This window comes from Barbus barbus, assembly GCF_936440315.1.
Source record: "Barbus barbus genome assembly, chromosome: 25".
NCBI classification, from domain to species: domain Eukaryota; kingdom Metazoa; phylum Chordata; class Actinopteri; order Cypriniformes; family Cyprinidae; genus Barbus; species Barbus barbus.
This window is the reverse complement of record NC_136753.1, coordinates 5,273,291-5,299,244: the sequence shown is the minus strand read 5'-3', so window position 1 is coordinate 5,299,244 and position 25,954 is coordinate 5,273,291. Positions and strand designations below refer to the sequence as shown.

The 25,954-nt window shown below is 36.7% G+C and overlaps 2 protein-coding genes across 2 annotated transcripts; one reads left to right on the top strand and one right to left on the bottom strand.

The window, feature by feature from the left end:
- Window positions 1–1,437: 1,437 nt before the first annotated feature.
- Window positions 1,438–17,633, top strand: LOC306844593 (uncharacterized protein). The gene is made up of 12 exons (XM_079376836.1): window positions 1,438–1,468; window positions 5,484–5,660; window positions 10,658–10,687; window positions 11,040–11,312; window positions 11,918–12,256; window positions 13,744–14,025; window positions 14,114–14,143; window positions 14,251–14,346; window positions 14,566–14,596; window positions 15,391–15,440; window positions 15,589–15,623; window positions 15,885–17,633. Exons 2-12 carry the CDS (start codon window positions 5,534–5,536, stop codon window positions 15,975–15,977), a joined length of 1,386 nt encoding a protein of 461 aa, XP_079232962.1. The 5' UTR covers window positions 1,438–1,468; window positions 5,484–5,533; the 3' UTR covers window positions 15,978–17,633.
- Window positions 16,308–25,789, bottom strand: LOC306844587 (uncharacterized protein). Its single transcript, XM_079376827.1, has 4 exons — window positions 25,563–25,789; window positions 21,703–24,055; window positions 19,748–19,824; window positions 16,308–18,306 (listed from the first exon to the last, which is right to left on the bottom strand). Exons 2-4 carry the CDS (start codon window positions 24,041–24,043, stop codon window positions 18,211–18,213), a joined length of 2,514 nt encoding a protein of 837 aa, XP_079232953.1. The 5' UTR covers window positions 24,044–24,055; window positions 25,563–25,789; the 3' UTR covers window positions 16,308–18,210.
- Between the last annotated feature and the right edge of the window lie 165 nt (window positions 25,790–25,954).

Sequence of the window (25,954 nt, the reverse complement as noted above, 5' to 3'; positions counted from 1 at the left end):
GAAATATAAAGGAAACTTTAACATAGACTAATATGAAATATTTCAGTTTTTTGTAAAACAATAAGCTACTTTTTAATTGATTGATTTTTTTTAACGTAAGGCTATGAAAATCTTGATAGTATTACTAAAAAAAATCCATGATATTTTTAAAACAAATATTAATAGTTAATATTTATCTTAAATTATATTTGACAACTTTTTGAAGTAATGGAAGTGGTAATAGATTTAAAATTCCATCTATCCATCCATCCATCCATCCATCAGACTTGTGATAGCCATGCTGAATAGAGAAAGTGATTTTAAGTTTAGGAGCAGCGTTGCACATTTATCTGATGTGTAATCCTGCAGAGCTCCTTACCAGCCATCCTTTCTGCACAGTATTGGCCAGGCTTTAATTTCATAAATTATTTATGTACATTATGTAACAGGACATCTCTGTTTACCACAGGCCCTTGACCTGCAAAAGGTTGAATAGCTAATAAATTATAAAAATCATTCTAATCTAGAAAGGACAGGTATACAGTACTTGTCAAATGTTTGAAGACATTTTCCTGTAATGCAAAGCTGAAATTATTAATTTCTTATTAAAACACACACACACCAAACATTTGAATTGTAGTGTATCATGGTTTCTGCATAAATATTAAGCAGCACAACTGTTTCAACATAGATAAGAAGAAGAAGAAATGTTTCTTGAACAGCAAATCAGCATATTAGAATGATTTCTGAAGGATTATGTGACACTGAAGACTGAAAATTCAGCTTTGGATCAGAAATTAATTACGTTTTGAAATATATTACAGTAGACAACAGTTAGGAATCGTATTAATATTTCACAATATTATTGTTTGTACTGTATTTTTGAGCTCATAAATGCAGCCTTGGTAAGCATAAGACACTTAAAAACATTGACAAATCATATTTTTTCCAAACTTTTACAAGTGCTGTATATATAATCTAACATGGGGCCTGTCTTGGAAAATAAATGTTGTCCTTAGGCAGCCAGAGGTAAACAACATAAAGACTCTTTGTAAAGCAGTCCTTCATTGAGTTACTGCTGTAACAAACTGTGCAATGAAACCTTATTTCTCAGTCTTCCGGTCAGACACAACTGTTACCGTATTTCTTATCTTAAAGAACCTTCGCCCTTAACTAAAGGCGTGTAAATATGCAACTAATTTGATCAGAGGAATCAGAATATGCTGGAACAGAGAAATTATTAGAGTAGCATTCTTTTTTCCATGTGCTCTTGCTTATATAGTATAAAGACCAATTAACAATTTTAGTGTTTTAAGAGCAGTTTTATTACTGCATAATGAGGACGAATACATGCTCTGTTATGGCTTGTGACGTCTTTGTTAGATTAAGTACATTAAGGCAGTTACTTGAGTCTGAGTCACTGAGCCTACACACACAAACACACACACACACACACACACACACAGAGCTCTTGAACAGATATCACAGGGTGAGTTGAGGACAGAGTGATGTCAACACTTACTCTCTCTATCTCTGTCTGGTTTTCAGTGAATGGTGCAAATTGTTGTTTTGAAGCAGTCTGCTTAGACTGGTCAATCTGCACCAATGCTTTTAATCATAGACAGCAAATGCAAAGGAGAAATTAAATGCAAGAGGGGCCACTAGTATCATTTAATCTCTGAAGTATAATATGTGGCTCAATTTACTGTTAATATTGAAAATGATTTCATTTAATCTGAGCATTAAAAGTTTTCTGGCTGATTTATGAAATGTGCATGTTATGCAGCAAAATAAGACTAAAGAAGGAAATTGTAAATAAAGAGGGGATTTTGCATTAATATTTGTTTCCTCATTTGTTTCCTCAGTAAATTGCTCGTCATGAGATTTACATGAGACATCTTTTGAAACTTTTTTTATGAGAAGTCGCATTTCTTTGGTCCTATGGTGTAGACGTGCTCCTCTGTTTTCAATTTATAACAATAATTTGTTTTTCCATATCTGATTTCTCCTCGCCTATAGGACAATTTACATAAAAAGTGCCTTTTTATTTATTTATTTATGAATTAAATGTACTGTACAAGGTTTGTGTGTGTGTGTGTGTGTGTGTGTGTGTGTGTGTACAGGTCAATGTAATCAGACATCGCAAAACAGTCCATGCATTCAGAAATCAAACACAAACTGGAAACTCAAAATTGGCTTCTCTCTTTTAAACTGAATGCTTTCATGGTCTCACTCTTCTTCCATGTCTTGGAAACACTGTAGCATTACTTTCTTCTAAGCAAGAGCCATGCATGCAAGTTAATGAACCAGTATGCCAAGAACTCCAGCTCATTGCTGATATAGATCTGTTTGATATCAAAGATATGTACAATAATGCGAGACTGCAATGACATGGTGCTGAATGAATGATGACAAATTGTTTTGGTGAACTAGTTTAAGTGATGTTGTGTTGCATTCGGTGAGCTCTTGAGAGCAACCTTGTTCTCCCTGCCTCCCATCTTTCTCCCAGTCTGTCACTGTGTGTTGCTGATCCTTGTTTAACCACATTTTATTCATTTTAATCTTATAAAGCACAGCAATGTGCCTCCATATTTGTTTACATCTAAATTGATGTGCTGTGTGACACAGAGCTGAGGACGAGATGTTTGAATTTTTTTCTAATTTTATAAACTTTTAGTGGTTATTATTTCCTTGGAGCAAGCAACAGCACGCACATCGATCTCAAATGGGTGCTCGACTAAAAAACAAGTAGAAGCATATTAAGAATGTAAAGTCGGCAAAACCAAAGCTCCAAAAATATATTAAAAAAAAATATTAAAAAACTATCGCATAGTGTGTGACGTTTCGAGCACGCAGGCTCTATCAGAACGTCAAACACCATGCAATAGTTCTTTGCAATAGCTTTGGTGTTGACGACTTTGCATTCTTAATATGCTTCTAATATTTCCCTGGAACAACATCAGAAAATACTAATTGATAATGCACTGTAGACATACAGTCATGAGAAAAAGAAAGTACACCCTCTTTGAATTCTATGGTTTTCAGATATAATAAAATCATCTGGTCCTTAGTAGGTCTTAAAATGTGGAAAATACAACCTCAAATGAACAACACCACGTAACATATTACATTTGTTCAGTATTTATTTAACAAAAATAAAGCTAAAAGGGAGAAGCCATATGTGGAAAAACGAAATAGCTTGTAGAGCCACGTTAACTTAAAGTAACAATAAAGTAGCAGCAATAGCTTAAATGAATTATTTTCTGTATGATTGAATTTTGACCCACTCTTCTTTACAACATGGCTTCGGTTCATTGAGGTTTGCGGGCAGCACAACTCTCATAAAAATTTCAGCCATTCAGGTCTGGATTTTGACTGGGCCATTGCAACACCTCGATTGTTTTCTTTTTCAGCCATTCTGTTGTAGATTTGCTGGTGCTTGAGATCACTATCCTGTTGCATGACCCCATTCCACCAAGCTTTAGCTGTCGGACATGACCTCACATTTGACTATGTAGAATACCTTGGTATGCAGAGGAAATCATTGTCAACTCAATGACTGCAAGATGCTCAGGTCCTGTGGTTGTAAAACAAGCCAATATTATGCCAAACATGACTGTATGAGTTAATTGACAATATGTTTAAATGTCTTGAAAAGGAGGTGTGATGAGACTCAGCAAACTTCTGGAAATTAATTTGACCCCAAAGTATAAGTTGATTAAAAACATTTTCATTAACAAGACTTCTCTTATCATTTTATCCATATACAATATGTGTTCTGGAGGGGCAACTTAGCTATGCTAAATTGATATATGTATATCTGCTGGCTTCCAGCTTCCATTTGCTGTGCCTCTGAAACAAGTGTAATAACCAGACCCACAATGCATTGTGTCCTCAGATGCCCCCTTACAGCGATTGCATGAGTGTGTGACGTGTGTCTGACGCTCAAAACATACTCCCAGACTGCTTAATCTCAGTTGTATCCCCCCAAACAGGTTTAACGCCATAAACCGATATGGCCTTTCTGTGGCCAATAAGTCTTTTTGAGGGTGTCTTGTCAGCTTTCTCCCTTTTTGCTTTAGTATTTATATATAATTTTAAAAATGTTAAAGGTATAGTTCACCCAAAAATGAAAATTCTGTCATCATTTACTAACCCTCAAGTAGTTCCAAACCTGTATGAATTTTTTTGTTCTGACGAACACAAAGGAAGATATTTTGAAGAAAGTTTGTAACCAGGCTGTTTTGGGGCATCGTTGACTTCCATAGTAGGACAAAAAAAAAATACTATGGAAGTCAACGGTGCCCCGGAACTGCTCTGCCACATTCTTCAGAATATCTTCCTTTGTGTTCAGCAGAACAAAGATATTCATACAGGTTTGGAACTACTTGAGGGTGAGTACCGGTAAATGATTTCATTTTTGGGTGAACTATCCCTTTAATACATCAAAGTATTTCTCCAGGGGCCTAAAATAAATAATGATAATAACAAAAGAACTTTATAATTCACATTTTTCCAGTGCACTGAAGCAGTAGATGCGCACACACACTGTGTTGTGCATTAGTTTGCCATCGATTGGCTGGAAATAAGACTTACAGAAAGTGCAGAATTGCAGTTGCTTTATTAGTGAATAAGATCACAAAAATAGATGATCATATATTCAGTAAAACAATAAATGCTTAAAAAAACATTAACATTAGCATGAAAGGCAAAATATATTTATTTTTCTCTCGATGGTATCTTTTTATATAAATAGCAATATTACTATTACACATGAAGACTCTTATGACTTTTGGTAACATTTAAAATGCCACAGAACTCCCACACAATACGGACTATAGACAATAAATAAGAAATCAGATCAAATTATATCAAATAATGCAATGCTCACCACTGACCTGAACAGCAACATATATATTTTTTTTGTCATTTTCTGTAAAAAAAAATGATAAAATCACACTTTAAGCTACATATATTTCTGCATCTTTATGTACATGAGCTAATTCCAATTCATATCCATCAGGAATGTCCTTACATTAGAGCAATGACAGCGTGTCACACTGCCCTGCCAGTTAACTACTTTTCTGTCCCATGTTTTCCCCTTTTTTTCACAGTAATCAATTTTTGATGGGTGGATCTCAATTAATTCTTTACCGTTTCCTAATTCATACAGTTTTTGTTAAAGGGTCCAGATTGGAAATAAGTCTGATGTTCTTACTCTAAGTACACATTTGGAGGTTTTGAAACCTACTTTTGATTATAACTTTATTTTTTTTAAATCACCACCTCATCCCCTTTATCATTTAATGTATAGTATGTACATGTCAGTTGTCTATGTTTATGTAATAGTGCTTTATGGATAAACAATGTCCAGCACCTCACCTGCTGAGCACAGGTCCTCTCTAAACCTCTAAATGCCCTCACGGACTAACCTCAATGTGTGGATGCATTTGCTTTTTGTGTTTTGTTTGTGTTTGGCCTCACACATGTCTCTTCATGTGTAGCGCCAGGTGGTCTGAACGGCTGAAGGCTCTGTGGCAGAGCATGCACTCATATGGCTTCTGTCCCGTGTGTTTTCGGAAGTGTCTCGTCAGCTCATCCGAACGGGCGAACTTCCACCCGCAACCTTCCCACGTGCAGTGGTACGGCTTTTCACCTGAGGACAACAGAAGTACAAGAAGGTAAAGACATGGGGTGCATTTCTACATAGTCTCAGCCTCTGCACATTCTGTATATTTTGCTTTGTTTTCTGATTTCTAAAAATGATGATCTCAGCGTTTTCCACTTTTTAGTATTTTTTACATAATGGTCTGTTGCAGAATAATCTGCTTTGAAAACTCTGTCCCTAAAAAGGCTTATTAAAAACAAAATGAACTGTGATTAGATGGTTTACAAGTGAGTCAAATGGTCTCTTTCTTTGCATGCATTCAAACATGGCTTTGGACACCACAATGAAGCAGTAAATACCAACAGGATATGATGTCACAATCCAGTGTTTGCATGCGTCTAAATGGAAGCCTACGAAGAGACAAATCTCTTGCAATGTTGTTGTTATTAATTAAACTAAAACTATTAAACATTATTTAGTTAACTGATAAAGCTAAAACAAATAAGGCTAAAATAAAATAAGATGAAATTTTTTTTTAAAGTAAAAGTAAAAGTGTGTTTTCAGATTACCTGTGTGTGTTCGGAGGTGTGCTTTGAGATGAGAGCTCTTGGTGTAAGTCTTATGGCAGCCTGGGTATTCACAACTGTGAACCGTGGCTTTCCTCTTCAACATCCCCCTCCTCATGCGCTTCCCCTCCAGACATGCAGGGGGCACTGTGGAGTCAGGCACCATGCTCTGTGCGGATGGATAGTGGCTGGCTGGCTGCCTGTGCACGTAGTTCACTTGCGGCTGGTAGAATCTGGGCTGTGAGTAGTTTTGGATGAAGCTATAGTGATGGTGTGGAGGAAACACCAGTGTGTCCATGGCGATCCCAGATGTCTGGGAAGGGAAGGGTATTAAAGGTGCAGGCTGAGGATAGTGTCCAAAATCCCACGACTTCATCTTCCCCATGCTGTTTCTCTCATTTTCTCTGTTGATGTCATGAGCAGCAGGGAAACTACTGAACTGATTGGGGTTTTCTGGTTGTGAGAATGATTTTGCCACTTGCTGCTGCTCCAAATATCCTCCATTAAAAAGGTCAGGCAATGAGGAACTTAAAGTTGCTTCATGAGGAAGCAGCTCAGCCAGAGAACTTGTAATGGACACATGGTGTCTGTTTGATCTTGACTCCTGGACCTGGTAAAGATCAGGACCGTGAACCTGGTCCTGCATCGGCGGCCGCTGGGAAGTGTAGTTTTGAGAGCTGGACCGTTCAGGTGATGCGCCGCCCCAGTCAGACAGCAGGAACTCCATATCCCAGCATCCCTCACTGTCATCATGGGTTTCATCTAACAGAAACTGAGAAGGTTTATAGCTGCCAGTGCTTTGGTGCAGATCCTTGGAATCCAGATCCAAGAAGCCTTTTTCAGACTTCCAAGCCTTTGGAATCATCAAATATTTAAAAATTTATTTTGACATCTCTTGATCAACCATTTAGAATTTTGCTATGGAATATGTTAGTTTCTAAACCACAGCATCTCCCTTCAGTTTTTTTTCTCTTTTAGGGGGTTTCTTGGAGAAATTACAATCATGTTTGTTATGTAACTAGTCAGCTGTCATAATGGAAGATGATATAAGATTAAAGTCACTATCAAAATGAACATTTACAGTTGTAATTACTGTGAAATCCAGCAAATCAGCCAAGTTTGATGAGATAAAATATCTGAAACAAACATACCTTCATGTTTTCGGAGGCGTTGCAGAAGTTTGAAAACGAAGGCAGTACGACTTGAGTCACAGCCATCCGTTTGGTGCCCTTTTAGCATTTATTATCGAAATAACTTTCTAAAGTCCCCAAAAGAGGCAAATAAATGCGTCGTCTTTTGTATTTGTCCAAAAAGAGTCTTAGATGTGCAATAGGCAAAGGGCAGGAACCCAGAAATTAGTGTTAAAGATATTTACAAAAAAAAGTTCACAGTGGCATTAATGCTAGTAACCCTTTCCCTCTCTTTCTTCCCCCCTCTCTTTCTCCCTCCCTTTTTCTCTCTCTATCAGTGATAAACTTACGTTTAAGACCCCTGACAGTTGTGATTGTGGGTGGAGTTTAAATTTGAGTCCAAAAATTTGAAAGTGTTTTGGAGTCATTGCAATTCAGCAAATTAAACTCAACCAAAATAACAGCCGAATGAAGCAATGTGGATAAACGCACTAAATGAAATTCTGGTATCAAAACACTTTATTTATCATATCAGCTATTTTAATTCTGTTTATAGAGGGAAAAGAAACAATCCAAATATGAGTGTTCATTCTGATATTTGTTTATGAGGGCATTTTAAACTAAAATGAGAGAAATTCTATTATTATTAATAATTAAATATAATATTAATAATATAATTAAATACATATTCATTTAAAAAAAATAAATGCAGTTGTTAATAATAAATTATATATGCAGTAGATTAATCAGCCAATAACAGTCAACATAAATTTGTTTATAATATTTAAAAAGTAATATTAATGTTAAAATTAAATTTAAATAAATGTTATTGATATACTTAATGCTTTTAATGCATAAAGTACTATAAATAAAAGCTAAGATGTGTTGAACACTATTTGCAAACAGTATCAAGGGTATTAAGTGAGCTGAAGTTGAATATACAGTGTCTACATTTACAGTCAGAGCTCTAATTTCATGCATTAGATCTCCCATGAAACACATAAACTCACTTCAGTGTCTGTGTGAGTGTGCGATTCTCAGAAGGTCGTGTTCAGTAGGTGATTATGTTCTGGAGAGCAGTTATCAGTGTGGTTAGGCCGATGAGAGGCCTCCTGTCCTGTATGAGATAATAGAGCTCTGGGTCCCTCTGAAGCCTCTTACTCCACAGATAACAGCACATACACACATTTACACCGTCAAACCTCGCTGCTGAGCTGCCTTTGTTGAAAGACACTGCATTGACTCATTTGAATGAGAACACATTATTTTCCTATGCATTTTTACTGTGCCTCCGTGAGAACAAAATACACAATCAGACAGGGTAACGTCACTCATAAACTCAAATAAACACAAGCAGATCTGCAATGTCAGAATCTCTTGAAATTCATATGCAACTTGATGGTTGTATCTGAAAACAAGGCTACAAGTGGCAAGTCAGCCTTTAGTCATTATGATTAAACACATGTATATATGTGTGTGTGTGTGTGTGTGTGTGTGTGTATATATATATACATATATATACTAAAATGTTTTTTCTTATTCTATGTACTGTATATGAATCTTTATTTACATACACTACCACAATAAACTGCACTACAGAAGTTTGGGTATATTAAGGACACAAATTGACCAAAGTGTGACAGTAAAGATAATTATGTTACAAAATGTGAAAATCGTGGTATTATACAAAAATTAGGCAGCACAGCTGTTTTCAACATTGATAATAATAAGAAATATTTCTTGAGCAATGATTTCTGAAGGATCATGTGACACTGAGGACTGTGCCACTAAAGGAATAATGCTGGTACTTTAAATGTAATAATATTTCACAATATTACTGCTTTACTGTTGTTTTTATCAAATAAATTGTGAGCATAAGAGATTTCTCTCAAAAACACTTTTCTACTAAACATGAACACACATCGAAAGGTTGAATCTATATAAATCTAGAGATTAATATTTAGGTAGGTAATTCTTGACACTTGTGAAAGGTCAGTCACTGGGATGCAAAACCGTGAATGAACTCCAAAAATATCATTGCTAAACGATCAGTTAAGCGAGCAGCGAGAGTCTGTTATGAGCCTGATTATTCCTGCAACTTGAGTCTGAGAGCTGATCTGGAGCACAATGGTTGTGAAAGAAGCAGACAGAACACAAACAAAAGAAATATAAATGTCCTTAAATTCTCTGCCTGGTTGCAGGCTTTTAGCCTAATCCATTACTCAATATATTCTTTAAAGGTGATATCTCAAAGTTGTTTGAGAGGTGCCTAGTGTTTGCACTGCTGTGATCTATGCAAGAGTGGCTACTTAAATATAAGAGAGTTTTGATTTAACAGTTTTTGGTCACAACAAAATCCCTATCCTTCCTTCTAAATTTTAAATGAGGAATATAGAAATAAAGAATACGTGTTTCCAAACTGGTACTTAACTGATTTTATTTTTCTACAACGCAGAATATTTTAAACTTTCCACAGCATTTGCAGTATATATCAGTTCCCTAAAGTAGTTTCAGGATATTGCTTGTATGTTTTTATGTAGCATACAGAAAATGGGGGATGTTGTGTCATTTAACTACAAACTATTATTTTTAAATGTCACTGGGGTTATGTTATATGTGTAGAGTGATCAGATCATTGCCATACTACTGTGGTAAACAAATTCTGATGGTTATTATGATAAAAGATAAAGGTGCTTGTTGGCTATGAAAGACTGAATTTCCAGGTATTATTTTATAGGTTCATTATACTTAGGCTTTGTTTTTTAGGTGGTTTCACATTATAAGGATCGTTTAAGAATCCATCCAATAATTTGAAAGTGCACAAGGATTATGAAAAAATGGGCACTATACACAAGAAACAGAAATGACAATATTTGTTTTCCTGTCCATGTGACACTGACAAAACAATCAAATGACCACAGTTCCTCCCAGCTGCAGTAAACAAGGTTGAGAGGAACAAAAAAATAAACCATATTGGTCTTCCAAACAAACATATTGAGGGTTGTTTGGAAGAAGACACACAGATGAGTGAGTTTTGCACATTTCCTGTCATTGTCATATACAGTATTAGCTCACATGGTGTCGCTCGTAGGAGTGCCTTTCTTCTTTGCTGTGATGGAAGGATGTGGTTTTCTTAAACATATGAAACATGCTCGTTGGTGCTTTTAATGCGAGGGTGAGGAAGTTTGCGCAAGTGAATGAGAAGGGAGGTTCAGGTAGTGGTGATTTTATGCATCTGTTTAACCACTTAATCCACAAGTCATAAAGACAGCTGGAGACACTTGACACTTATAAGGCTCTAATAATTGTAAAGAAACTGGAATATTTGGACTTCATTTTGTTCAGAATGTCATTTTGTGGGTATTTCCTCACAGCTTTGATCATCCTCCAGCAGCATTTTAGTGGTAAGTTTGTAATTTTCCACATTTATATTTCTATATAATCATACTATCTGTCTCACTGTAATCTAAATCACAAAATGTTCTTTTTATTGTATATAAAAGTGTAATTGATATTTAAAAATGTGTCTTTAGAGGTTAATTTCAATATTTAGTTGTTTTTGGGCCACGAATCTCTGTTGTTAATAGATACATTCAACTGAATAGATATTTAACTTGAAATTACCCTGTTTAAACAAGCATGGAATTCCATTTTGGCTCAGGTTTGGAACAAATCTAGCCAGTTGATCAGACTGACCAGATGTGAATTGAGCACTTGTAACTTTGACTTATATATTCACTTTTCTTGATGTTTCAGCTGCTGAATACTCTGCTCCACCGGCTCCTATACTGACCCAGAGCGACACCAGAGACTCATCCGTGGAGTTGTTGTGTCAGGCTCCAGAAGGTTATGGTGGACTTGTATTTAAGCTTTTCAAGATGCAGCAACTGATAGATAAAGTTGAGCATTCAAATGAACAGCAAGGGGCTCACTTTATTCTTTGGGGAAAAGATACAGAAAAAGAGAATCTGTATTGCTGTCAGTATGACAGCAGCAGGATCAGTTTCTATATGAAGCCAGACCCAAAAGGTGAGTGTTTCTTTTGTTATATTATGTATACACACACACACACACACACACACACACACTGGCTTCCATGTTTTATGGGGACATTCCATAAATGTAATGTTTTTTATGCTGTACAAACTGTACTTTCTGTCCCCTTACCCTAAACCTTTCCCTCAGACAAAACTTTCTGCTATTTTAGATTTTCAAAAAAAGCTTGTTTCCTCATGGGGACCAAAAAAATATACCCACAAGGTTTAAATTGACTGGTATTACTATCCTTGAGGGTCCTCATAACATAAGGAATACCAGGTGTACACAAACACACACACACACACACATATATATATATACTGCATGAATCTCTGTTTGCTGAGGCACAGGTTTAGGTAGTTTGCAGCTTTGCTGTAGTGAGAGGTTTTGAGGTCACAGTGGTATGACAGTTAAAGAAACAGCTCTTTCTGCAGTTGAGTTCGTAACCACTAAACCAAATTACTCCACCCAGTAGTGCTTTACATCTTTAGTGTTGTATTTCAATCAGTATGTTAACATTTCTGTCTCTTATCTTTGTTTTTGCACACATACGTTCTCAAAACACTAAATACTCATAACTGACTTTCTTGTTGCAGTAGTCTCAGTCAGTCCCCCTCCATCCCCTCACCTGGTGGTCGAGCCCTCTAGTGGGAATGTCATTCCTGGTGAAACGCTGTCATTCCACTGTCAGGCTCCACCTGACCCTCAGAAGCAGCCTCCTGGGGCTTTTCTCTTGCTCCGGAGAGCCAAAGGAACCCCAGGCTCCATGGTTGCTCCAGCACAGCTGGTGTCTCAGTCCCATGAAGCTCACTTCAGTGTGAAGACAATGGGACGGGAGGATGGTGGGGAGTATGTCTGTCTCTACCAACTCAAATCATCAAAGACGGAACAAGTGAACTCCACAGCCAGTCAGCCGGTACACATTACTGTCATAGGTGAGGAGACAGCTGTCAGACTGTTGTGTATGCTGTTCTGATTACATCTTATTTAAATATCTTGGATTCTATACAACTATAGCAATCATCACTATTACTATTGATCAAACACGTGATCGTTTCCAAAACCTATTTTAGGACATTATAGATGTATTTAAATATATAATTATATTTCTATAATTATGTCCTTCATTGATAAAGCAATCACAAAATGCACTGCAGAATTCTCAGCCTTGGCCAGCTTCCCTACTTCATGACCAAACACTATAGTATTCATTAGGCGTAAAACAGTAGGTGTAAAATATCTGGATGACCTACTGTCCTGCTAATATCGTAATATGTCAGGTCATCATGACAATTCCAACATGGAGTCTGGATTGTTCTCATGTTTACACAAATGCATACTTATAGAACATACTTATAACTCAAGATCTATCGAATGTAGCACATACTCAGATAGTGAATTCAGATGCAGCTAGTGAACAAATTAATGTCAAAATAGAGGACAAAGAGAAGAAAAGACATTTTTATTAGGTATTTTATTCGACACTGAAAATACTGATTAAAAATAGTAAAAAAATAGCAAGTAAAAATGTATTTATATTGTCTGTGATCTGTATTTTTATGCTTGGAGTTGTTAGCTTGGCAACATGCTACCATTGTTCTGTGAATTTTGGTGAACAATATCAAGTCATTGCAATAAAAAAACATGAATTTATTAAAGAATGTAATTTTACATTAGATTTTACGTACGATTTCCCTGCACAGATTTTGCGACTGGTTTAGGTTTGTCTCACTACAAATTTTATCTGAAATTTGCCACATTGATCAACAGAAAGCTGCTTGAATGACTTGTGTATGAGCTATGCTTCTTACAACACAACCCTACTGACAATAGTAAATGGACATTTTGCTAATATGACCATGATTTATGATGCTGCCTTCAAGTATGGTCACATTTGCTATTGCTCTGCAAAATTTCACAAATGAAATCCAGTCATTCCAATAGAAATCTGCTTGATCAGAAGTTTCACGTAAAATCATACATCATATATCTCTATGGTATAGACAATGGATAATGGACTTTTTTTATGCGACAACATCTTAAAGGGATAGTTCACCCAAAAATGAAAATGTTTACATTTACTCACACTCGCGTTTTTCCAAATATGCATACATTTTCATACTATTCTGTTGAACAGAAAATAGAATATCTTGTTTTGTGTACAACAGATGAAAGAAATTGATACAGCTTTGGAATAACTTGAGGGTTAGTAAATAGGGGCTTTCGCACCACTTTTCGCACCATGCTGGCAAGTTCCTAGAACTGAACTGACAGAATGTTAATTTTTGGGTGAACTATTCCTTTAAGGAGGCATCTGCCTATGCATATCTTAAGCAGCAAGGCATCTCACTTTGATGTGCACATTTGTGCTTTTAAGCAAATGTTCTTACGTTACTCTTTCTGTTTGTGTTTCTTCTCACAGAGCTCCCAGTCCCCACTCTGTCCTTGTCCCGACACAAGGGTGAAGTTCTGGAGTGTGTTGGATCACCCTCATATCCACAAGGCTTCTTCTATTTATTTCGTGTGGGTGTCCTGTCACCTGAGGCGACCCATCAGGCTCCCCTGACCCAACACAGAGCTAGATTTCCCATACCCACGCATTATGAACATGGTGCACAGTATCAGTGTCAGTACAGCGTGTCACTGGGCAAATCCAATGCATACTCTAAAATGAGCTCACCAGTAACTATATCATGCATTACAGGTACTGTATGTATTTTACTAAATGTGATATCTCATAAAGTTACATTAAAAAGATTTTAAAATCTGATTTATTGCATCCTTTTTTTTAGGATATCATGAATGCACACCGACCTCTACAGGTAACATTAAGTCTTGCTATGGCTATCACAGTAATGCAGCAAATCAAATATGCCCAACTTAGTATCTAAAAACACTTTCCTTTGTCTTCATACATGTCTATGGAAAGGCAGTGCAGATCTGGCTCTGATTGTTGGCTCTGTGTCTGCGGGTGTTCTGTTCCTCATGGTGATGGCAATCTTGGGCTTTGCCGTGCACAGACATCGTGAGTATTAGATATCTTGTCTCTTATTCTAGCTGCTCATAAGTTTACATTAGTTAAGTCTAGTCTCTGATGAACTATAATACCCAGTGGCAATTATCTTCTCAATCCATTTAATTAAATACTGGAACAAAAGTGAAAACACCCGTTGTTTGTTTTTCATTCATGCATGTAATCCTCATTAATATAAATTGAATTGTAATCTCTACCATTTATTTGCAGTCAAAAACATGTCAGAGAGGAGGAGACAAAGGTAAGACACAATACTGAAGAGCGTACCTGATATTTGATTAAAATTGCATACATTTATTCATTGGGCAGACATTTTTATCTCAAGCAACTTGCAGTTCACTCAAGAGTATACATTATTGCATCACTATCTGTTCCCTGTCTATCATTGATCTATTTGAGCTACAGGAATAAAAAATGATCTAAATAATTTACGTATACACTAGTTTTTTTCTTAAAAGACAATACTTTTATGCAGCAAGGATGCATTACATTAATCAAAAGTGACAGTAAGGACATTTGTAATGTTAGAAAAGATTTCTATTCTATTAATTTCTATTCATCAAAGCATCCTGAAGAATTTATCACAGTTACCATGAAAAAATTAAATCAACATCACAATTTAAATAAAAATATTAAATGATAAATATTAAAATGATTTCTGATGGATCATGTGATGTGACACTGAAGACTGGAGTAATGGGTGCTAAAATTACATTTTAAATGATATTTAAACAGAAAAGTTAATGTAAATTAAATTGTTGAAATATTTCTTTCAAAAACATTAAATAATCTTACCGACCTCAAAGTTTGAACAGTAGTATATATTTCTATAATTATTTAAATAATTCCAGTAAATATTTATATAAGTATTTAAAACACTGATTATATGATTGTATTATATTAAGATATACTATTTAGTTAATTCATATAATTATTTAAATCATTTTAATATCTTGGTACACTGCAAATATGAGTGATATGAATATTGTAAAAATATAACCAAAAATAAATAAATAAATAAAACTGTTTCCACAGAGATCAAGAAAAATTCTGGCAACATGTTCACTCCAGAGATCATATTGTTGGTAAGTCACTGTGACAATCTCTTCAGAGCAAGTAATTCGCCTGGGTGCTCTTCATCCAATCGCTTTATCTCCCATCATTACTTCTTATACATCATGATTTTGTGTTCAAGTTTATTGATTTTCTTTCACTGATTTATTTTTTCATCAGACCTCACTCTGCAGCGTTTTGACATTGAATCTGAGGTAATGAAGCCCCATTTCAAACCTTCTCTTTTGATTCCCTTTTCAAAAGGCCACGCGACAGTAGTATCTCGTATCTCATTCCAAGTACTAAAGTTACCAGTGTGCTGATTTGTGTAGGCAAGAATGAGAGAGGAAGAATAAGATCTTTTACATCATGCCGTATTTGTCAATATCCTCCTGTTGCATTATGTCCGCTGTGAGAAACACTGGCTTATAACATCTCTTGCATGTTTTTAATATATATGTTTTTACAATCTACAGGGCACTGCACAAACACTTAGAGGAAGACCCTCATTTTCAGAGCCAATTTACGACTATCCCATGGCAACCTTTAAGAATCCCTCACTTTGCTGATCTATCTATCTATGCTACAGTACATTTTTGTGTTTGACATATTCTGTATAACTGTAATGTTTATTTAAAAGCAGAAACATTTTGTATATTTGTAAAGTAATCTATGAGTAAACAATCTACTGTGGTTTCTGTAGTTCATGGAATTTTTTACTGAGATATGAATTTTTCTGTCAGCAGGGGGCTCTGGACATTCAGATATAATGTGAGATTGACATTTCTGTAAAACACTGGCAGTTTTGAGTGTTGGACATAACATCTTTTTAGATTTAATCACCTAACGCTTAAAAGTGGAAGCTTTAATTTTCGTTGCCTTTTTCTTTTTTTACTAATGTCACTTGGTTCTGAAGAACTTTCAGTTCCCCTTTGCTTATCAGGAAACTTATCAGGAAATGAATTTGACAATCATAGCAGCATGACGATTTTATTTTTGTTCCCAACTATGTTTCTCACAGCCTGAAACTACATGAAGCCTTGTGATACATTTTTGATTTGCAAACCATAAACGATTTATAGCTCTCTTAACATTCTGAGATAATCAATCATAATGGCATACGGTCGACTGAAGTTTCTCTGCTTTGTCCTCTGAAGCACCTTTAAAACGTTCTCCCAAAAATTGAATTCTGTCACTATTTCCTCACCCTCTATTTGTTCCAAACGTGTATGAGCTTCTTTCTTCTGTTGAGCACAGAAGAGGATATTTTGAAGAATATTGGTAACCAAAGCACTTGGCGGTAGCCGTTGAAAAAACTACTGTGGAAGTCGATGGCTACCGTCAGCTGTCTGGTTAAAAATTCTTCTTTTTTGCTCAGCAGAAGAAAGAAACTCATACTAGAGGGTGAGTTAATGATGACAGAACTGGTTTTTGGGTGAACTGTCCTTTTAACTGTATTTACTAAGAAACGCTTAGAACTGGCAGGAACAAAACCATGTTCAATCACCAAACTACTGTAAAACAAATACCAAATATAGGTTTTGCGAGAATCTACCCATGCGTCACTAATAATATAATTTTGTTTTCCTAAGAATACTTCCTCACAAAGAATAGCATTGTGTATTGGCCTTAAAGGTCATCTGGATTAACCTCATTGAAGACTGAAAGCAGTGGGCAGCTTTTTTCCAGTGCTATCGATGAGCCACTTCTATATTTGAAATGAGCATTCCCATGCAGCCTTAGCTAATTGTGCTAAGAAAGAGTGAATGAATAATTCACAGGCAACTAGATGGTCAGTAAAGCGTGTGTGTGTGTTGTGATCTCACTCATGACCAATCTCGCTCGGCTCGGACGTTTTCTTTGTACCTTTCCTACAGTACCATCATCACCATGGCGACGAATTTGAATGCCCACTGGTGTGTTGAGTCACGGCAGTCGAGTATTCATACCTCACAGCACGAATGTGCAGAAGCTTAGAATGGACTGTAATGTCACTGAACAAGCAAAGGGCTTTTACATGGAAGCTGAATGGAATGCTAGAACGTCGCCCTCTTTAATTGTTATTTTGAAAATCAAAGCCGTAGATATGGCGTAAGCATTACATCCTGGTCATTGTGCCTATTGTGAAGTCAGTTATCTAGTTTCGGACTCCAAGGGCCAAACCTCTATCACAATACTAACAATGAGTCACATTCAGCAATTATTCAGTGCATTCGCAAATAACCAAAAAAAAAGCTGATTAAAACATTTTATTTATTTGATCATTTTTATGTATGCATCAATAAAGCCTTTTCCCAGTATAATTTAGCTTTTCTAATCAGTAATGAAATATCTACCAAATAATGTTTATTTAAATATAATTCTTATATAATGTTACAGAATTCCAGGCTTTTAGACTGTTTTGTTACTATGAGATGAGCAGCTATGTTAACTTATTTGTATAACTAAATCAGAAAATTACATTCAAAATGACATAATCATTACACTGAAATCATTTGAGCCCATGTAACAACAATAAACACTGCCATACCTACTTTAACACCAGTTTGGCTCATTTGGTATTTACACAGCGTGTGTTATGGAATATCAGATTGGATAACCAACTCACAGTGTCTTTTTGAGGCAATTGATGCTCTTTATCCATCCATAATGGCACGTGGCACTCTAACTGGTTTCCTTTAAAAGATCAGAGGGGTTTCTGGGAAAGCTGATTGTTTGTTCATACGCTTTATTTTAGGCTGGTACACTTGGTTAACTGGGCTCCATATTGTATTGTATATGTCAGGATGCTGTAGTTGGATTTCAGTCTCGGTCATCATCGTCCACATGGCCGTTCACCATCCCTGACTCCCAGCGCTCAAGTAATGGATTTTTCTGCCTTGGGATCTTTACTGTTTTCTGTATTTATCAGAACATTAGAATAAGAACATTAATAAGTGCATTTCAAATTGAATGCCTTTATTTAGCTCACATTACATACACTCTCAGAGAAAAAGGAATAAAAGCTGTCACTGTGGTGGTACCTTTTCGAAAGGTACAAAAATTTAATATTAAGGTACTGATGTGTACACTTAAATATACATTAAGGGTACTAAAATACACCCCATAGTGTTAAATAAGGTACAAATATGTACCTTTTGAAAGGGTACCGCCCCAGTAACAGCTTTTGTACCTTTTTTCTGAAAGTGTTGGCTGAAGGACTAATTTGGTCAAGAATGACTAAACCACGTGTTGTTTTAAACCAATTTGACATTTTTCCTCAATGAATGAGATATTCTGAAGAATATCTAGACTGCTCTTTTACAAACAATGAGACCAAAGGGTGACCAGAGTGTGTCAAGCTCTTCTGAAGGCAAATTGAGTTGTTTTTCACTGGAAATTGTCTCGCATTTCATCCATATTTGCACATATTCAAATATGGCATATAAGATTTGATGTCAATGGTGACATTTATTGTAACTGGTTCTCACATGTCACATAAGTGCATATGCGCAAATTCAAATAAGTACATTTGAGTTAGATTTGAGAAGTGAATACATTTGACTTTTCACTGAATAACAATGTAAAGGTATCATAATATAATGCGCAAACCTCTTTTTTTTTTTGGTCATATTTGGAGTCTGACAGCCCCTGGTCATCATTCATTTGTTCTATGGGAGAGAACAGACTAAACTTCCTGTCTAACATCTCCTTTTTGCGTTTAACAAATGAAAGTCATAAAAATTTGGAACGACATTTGGGGGAAAAAAATTTGGGGTGAGCGATTCCTATAAATGTGGGGGAGGCAGGAGCAGTCTATGCAATTTTAACTTACTCATATATCAAGGTAGGCACTTTTCTCTAAGCAAACGAGACCTGAGATGAACTGAAAAAAAGTCTTCAGATAAAGGTGTTCACTTGGCAACACCTATTGGCTTTGATTGTGTTGGTTACATTATACTTTCCTGGTCGTGACATAATCTTGATGCTAGTATGAACTCTGCTCTGAGCTCTAATTATATGAAGAAAGATAAGCAACTTTTTCAGTAGCGTCACATTTAAGTGTGTGTGGTTGTGTTTGCACAGGGAGGGTGACTGAAACTTTGATACCCTTTGATTACCTACTGAAAGGTTGAAGAGCTTTGGTATCTGTTTATTGTTCGGGTAAAAACCTTAATTTGTGCACTACCAAATTCAAAATTGGAACCTCAGACCTTTGGGTTACCAGCACCAGCCCAAAACTTTAACCACAATGTTACCAACACCAGCGTGACTGTGAGATACACAATCAGTCCCGGAAAAGAAATTAAGAACACAAATGGTGCCTTTTAAAAGAGATTCAAACAAAAAAGTCCTCTACCTCTGACAGTTGTCTTTGTTCTTCATCAGCTTGGGGCGGTGGCCACATTAAGTCCAGTTTTCCAGTGGATTGACGCACTATAAGCAGAAGGCAGATTTTTTTTCAGCGAATGTAATGGATAATCCATTAATGAACTGGATGTTCATGACAATATGCATGCATAATAATCACTGAGAGAGAAAACAGTAAAGTATGGACAAGTAGGCGCATATTTTTCTTAGTATTATTTAATATTTCTCTAAAAAACCTATTTCAAGTATTTGAAGCATTTATATTGAGGTTTAGATGAGAAACATGAATGAGGTGTGTCCAAATATAGCAGAATTACTGTATTTCTATATCTTCATGGGCAATGAAGAAAAACAAATTTGAAGATTTTAAAATATTAAAATATCACTCAAATATTTACTACTGGAACAGAGCCACAGTTCATACAAGTCACTTCTATTGCATCATATTAGTATAAAGTTATGACACCAGCAATACTGGTCTATATCTGTTAGCTGCCCTTACAAAAATGTACCAAGGTTACCGCAGTTTCCTCAAAATTGCCATAGTTAATAAAGTTATTGTTATTACAGTAAAGCTGTAGTAAATTGATATTGGCCACCATGATCAGTCAAGGAAGAATATAAAATGACAGAAGGATTCTGAAAATATTTCACTCTATTAGAAGATGATACCTCATAAACTTAGATTTTACAGCAGGAAAAATATCTGTACTATGATGTTTTGGCAGAAATTGTTATGCTGAATAATTGTAAAGGATTGCTCTTCTGATAGAAAAGGAGAATTTGTTTTCATTAAGAAAAGAGAAAGTAGAAAAATGACAGGAAAAGTGATTTTCCTTCCCCCTCAGTTTAGTACTAAATCTATGTCATTTCTCTATATGACAACTAGCAGGCATTTCAGCAGGCTTGTACATTAAATGATAATTTCAAGAGGTCACAACTGTAGATCATGTATTGGACATGCATGTTATATTTCAAAAATACACCTTTCCAGAACACAGTATTCTTATCCATACAGAATGTCAGAAATTTCAATATCCGGTTTACGCTAGTACTGGTGACACAACCCCATATTAGCATTTTGGCTATTTGTTTGTTCGCTGCCATGGTGAAGTACAAACTACTGGCTTCCATTCAAATGATAATATGGTTACATTACACTCTACACACACAGAAACGTGTTAGAATTTAATGACACTGTTAAATAATAGTTCACAGGTGTTGAGTTTTGCCAGTGTTGCTGTTATTAAGGTTTTTCTATAGTGCAAATAGTCAAGCATTGTGCTAGCAATGCCAAGGTCATGGGTTTGATGTATAACCTTAAAATTAATAGTTAGTTATTTTTAGGATTTGTTAGATACGCTATGTGTTCTTTGCATATGTATCCTCTGTTTATACATCCTCTCTATGTAGCATCTTCTCTTGAAGCTAAACAGTAGCGAGTGGTGCTAGCAATGCAAAGATTATGGGTTTGTTCGCAGGCAATGGATAACCTGATAAAATGTATATTTTGAATGCAACAGAATTTGAATGACAAATGCTTCTTTGTATGTGTCAGGCGGCTTAAATGGTTGTGTATAGTGTTAATGCAGAAATCATTTGATTCTCAGTTAATGCATGAATTGTATATTGAATGCTACATAAGTTTCTTATGTTTTCATTTACATTTATTCAGTGGGGTCGGGGGGCTCGCCAACAATAAATTCCCCTTGAGGTCTGATGTAGGATCTAGGAATATGGTTACTGAAGGGGAGCAATTTCTACCGAGGTCTGTGCAAGACACTGCATTTATTCATTTAACATCCAATGTATACCATCCCTACCTTCAATGTTCTTTTTCACCTACAAACATGAAAGCACCAATGGTGTGACTGATGTCTGCAGTTGATTGAACTGCTCTGTAAACCAAAACCAAAATTTCACATGCTGCTTACAATGACTCACCTGACGTGGTGGTGGTGAACATCTCTGATTGGCGGCCTGCTCGAGTCTGTTGAGGTGGGGGAATCTCTTGGCTAGAGGTTCCCTTTAACTCTCTCACTCTAATTTCTGTCCTCAAATCCATTCCTGTTCCTCTTCTTTCTTCTGTATACATGGCTGCTCCTCCATAAAGACTATTTCTCTGTCTCTGGAGTTCTTGCTCCCTCTCCTTTGCCTCCTTAATGTCCAGCTCCACCTGAGACTGCAGACTCATAGAAGAGCGGAGCTTGAAAAAAGGGTTCTCCTTCACTAAACTTGAGTCTTCATCTTCAGTCACTTCTAAATTTGGGCCTTGTCTTGCTCTGACAGGCTCGGCAGAAGAAACTCTCATACCCGTTGAATTAATCAGTCTCACAGATCCTCCATCTGTGCATGAGGTAGTCTTATAACCTCCGTTTGGTCCTCCCACAGTTGTGGGAATAGCATTGGCCTCTATGATGATTATCTGGCCCTTGATTCCCTCAGTTAGACCAGGTCCTCGAGCAGCAGACGGGTTGCCATTGGTGGCTCCATACTGGGCCACAGCTGGTGGGGTGGGAGAATATTGTGAGAATTGCATTAGGCGTTCTTTAACATCAACAGCAGAATCAACTTCCTGTATTCCAGCGGCAAACTCTACAGTGGCAGATCTTCTGCTAATGGTTGCCACTGAATCCTTCGGCTCTTGGAATGACTCAAAAAGATGTTTTTTGTCTTGAAGCTGTACCTCTGTTCCCTTGTCATAAAATCCAGGTAGTCGGCCCAGTTCAACCAGAACCTTCTCCCTCTCTGTCTCGGCACTAATTTCCTTCTGCATCTTCTTTCCAGCAAACTGCCGGTCTTTGCCGTGGCTTGGGTTGGGTCTTATCTGAGGGTCCTGGGATAGAATAGGCTTTCTCACCGGAATTTCCACAAACTCATTAGTCCTGTCAATGGTGTCGCACAGTCCTCGAGAACGCCGTAGACTCTGCTCTCTCTTCATGGTCAAACGGATCTCCCTCTCAATGGGAGTTTCGTTAAGTGGAGTTTCAGAGGGCTGAGGAGCCTCATTATCATGGCCCTCCAAGACATCTGTTGTGCTGTTGGGGGAGAAATCAGCTGATACGCCACTATCGCTCTGGCTGTCATCAAAATGATCCACCTGCATTCTGTTGACTTTCCCTTCTCCCAGATGAGGCTTTGTGTTTGACTGGGACTCTGCTCTCTTTCCGTTGTTTTCCCGTTCCTGTCTTTGATCTTTAACCTCCCCCAGCTGCTTTCCTTCGGTCCCACCTGTTTCTGTGCAACACACTGTTTGCTTTCGCTCTTCACCTGTTTCACTGCTCTCTCTCTCCTCCCTTTTACTGTCCCTCCTCCCCTGTGGCATTATCAATGGCTCTTTTACTTCAGTAGAGATACAAGCAGAGTTATCTTGCTCTGGATTGGTTGGCTCGCCTGCAACTGTTTCTAGGGGCGGAGCAGCAACACACACCTGTTGCACCTCCTCATTCTCATTCAGACTGCTTGGGTTGTTTACCTCAGGCTCCCCCTGCTGGATGTCCTCAGCATTAATCTCAGGTTCAGCTGTGGATTCACTTTGGGTGCTTGATGAAGGTTCGGTCTCAGTGAGAAGACTTTTTGAAGAGCTCTTGCAATACGTCACGTTTGATGGTTCATCACAACGACTGTCCCGTCTCACACACTGCTCTCTGGTGGTGGCAAAGTCCACAGGTTTGCAGTCTATATTTTGCTCTTCACTGTTTTCTGATAGGAACACTATTGAGTCAGAGTCGCCATGTGACTCAAGCTCGTGTCCCTCTTCTTCGCTGGCTGCCTTTTTTATTTGTGGTGAACCTTTGTCTGCCTGTGTCATGGTAATATGTTCTTCACCCTCCGTTGTCTGAACATCTTCACTGGTTTCAGTGTTTTCCTTCACCTCATCCTGAATCTCAATGGCCTGACACGCATTCCTCACTGGTCGGATATCTTCTTCCAGTCCTGGCACTGGTGGCCACTCTTGATCACAATTCAGGTCATTTTCAACTATACTGCTCAAGACTTCCTCTGTTGCCTCAATGGCTCCATCTGCTGATGAGGAGGTGGGATGATCGTGAGGTTGAGGTGGAAAACTGCTGTCAGGTGTTTCTGTTTTTTCTAACCCAATAATAGCTTCTTTGTCCTTGTTTTTCCTGTCTTGGGGGTCTGTGGTCGTGTCTTTATCTTTCTCCGTATGATCTTGTGTTACTGCTGTTTCCCTATCATCAGTGAAGTGGGATTTTCCTTCTTTACTACTGCATTCATCCTGGAATTCAGATTTCTGAGGGCAAGTCACAGAATCTGTTTCCATTTTGCAATATATCTGTATGAAATAAATGGCAAAATGCATTATGCAATAACAGAATGACAAGCCAGAAACTGGCTTCCTTTATTTGATTGAACTGGTAATCAACAAAGTTGTCTCTTTCTTCCCAACCATGCCTTACTAATTTTCTCACCCGTTCTTAATTTTATGGCTTAGAGGTGAGACCCCTGAAGGCCTTTTCTTTGTAATGGAAACACTTATAGTTTTTTTTGCTGATTTAGGAAACTTTAATCAGTTTATGTTTCAATCCCAGTAGCTCAGGAGGTCTCATACTAAATTGAGTTCTAGTGTGACTGCATGGAATCTTTTTCGCTGTTGTAGTCTGTTGCTTTTGGGTTTTTGCTTCACAATTTTTTGACCTCTATGTCTAAATCAAATTCATTAAGTCATTTATTCTTTAACGCCTATGCCTCCAAGTCAGATTAGTGTCTTTTCCCATTAAGCTCACCTTAAAATAGGTCACCTGAAACAATTATTTGTAATATTTATTAAAACAAAGTTGTCTTTATATCAGTCTACAGACAAGGCTTTTTTTTTTCTTTTTCTTATTTTGCTGTAATGTCATTGTCTTGCACATTGATCCATAATGGGTTTTTTCATATTGGCACATGTGACTAATGATTAACAAAGTTATTAAAATTAGAAAAACATTAAACAGTGCGCAGGGTCAGAAGTGGAACTTTTTCCACCTTCACAGTCAATGAAGTTTCTCTCTATTCTTTAGAGAGTAAAAGTTTAACCAGCTCTTCTCAGAATCATATTTACTTAAAAAGAAAATCAGATATCCATGCAAGTCAGGTTTTATATATATATATATATATATATATATATATATATATAAAATATTATTTATTTATTTTTTTGACAATGAGTTGATCATTCTCAATATAACATTTGGACACTGTATTGCATTTTCCACTGGATGTAGAAGAAACACAAAGACTTAAAGGTGTGTCATAGCATAATGCTAATTACATAAGGAGCAGATTAATACCGTTTAATCAGATTATACTCTGGACATGAGTGACAAAACAACATGGAAAGTCTGATTCAGGAATAATACAGTAATAGTGAGGTATTCTTGTGTTCCTATGAATTATAGAACACCCAGAAACTATATAATTAAGGTCACGAATGAACAGGCATTTTCACTGTTGTGAAAATTTAAATATTAAGCATAGGCTATAAACAAAATCCAAGTAGTACAATTCTATTTTTAGCTACAGTATACTAAAAACTGCTGTCAGCATCCATAAATTTCAAGACACTTACATTATGAATAGCTGTCACTAAATACGAATAAGTGCACTTCTTTCAATTAATGTACTTCTATGTACACTAGTTATGTGGAGGGCTTTAAATAAAATATTCCTGCAATATCCTACTGATGAGCCCAAGTAACATAAGTAACAAATTCCTGACAATATAACAAATACTACTGAGAGCTACATGTATTACATTGCCCATTCTTATAAAACAAGATGAAAAAGGAAAATAGGCCTACCAGCTGATGAGATGAAAGAAAGGATGGAAGGTCAACTGAATGACACAAAGAACTGCAACCGTCCACCAAGACGTTTTGAAGTGTGCCCCTTTCACCTTCTCTCTTTAACTCTCTCTCTCTGTACCTCCACCCCCTGCTTAGTAATCAAGGTTAAAATCTGTGCAGTTCATTTCTCTTCTTCCACACTGCACTAAAGCTGTTGAGTACACCACAGGCCTTGCATCACTAATCCAAACAGCTCTCAAAGCTCTCATGACTGAAGCCAGGGTTGGAACCAGGAATCTCTTTATGAATAACTTTTAGATTCATACACAATAGTGCAAGATCTACATGTTACTATAATACTTTACAATAAGGTTTAATGTTTACATTAGTTAGTGCATTAGGTATCA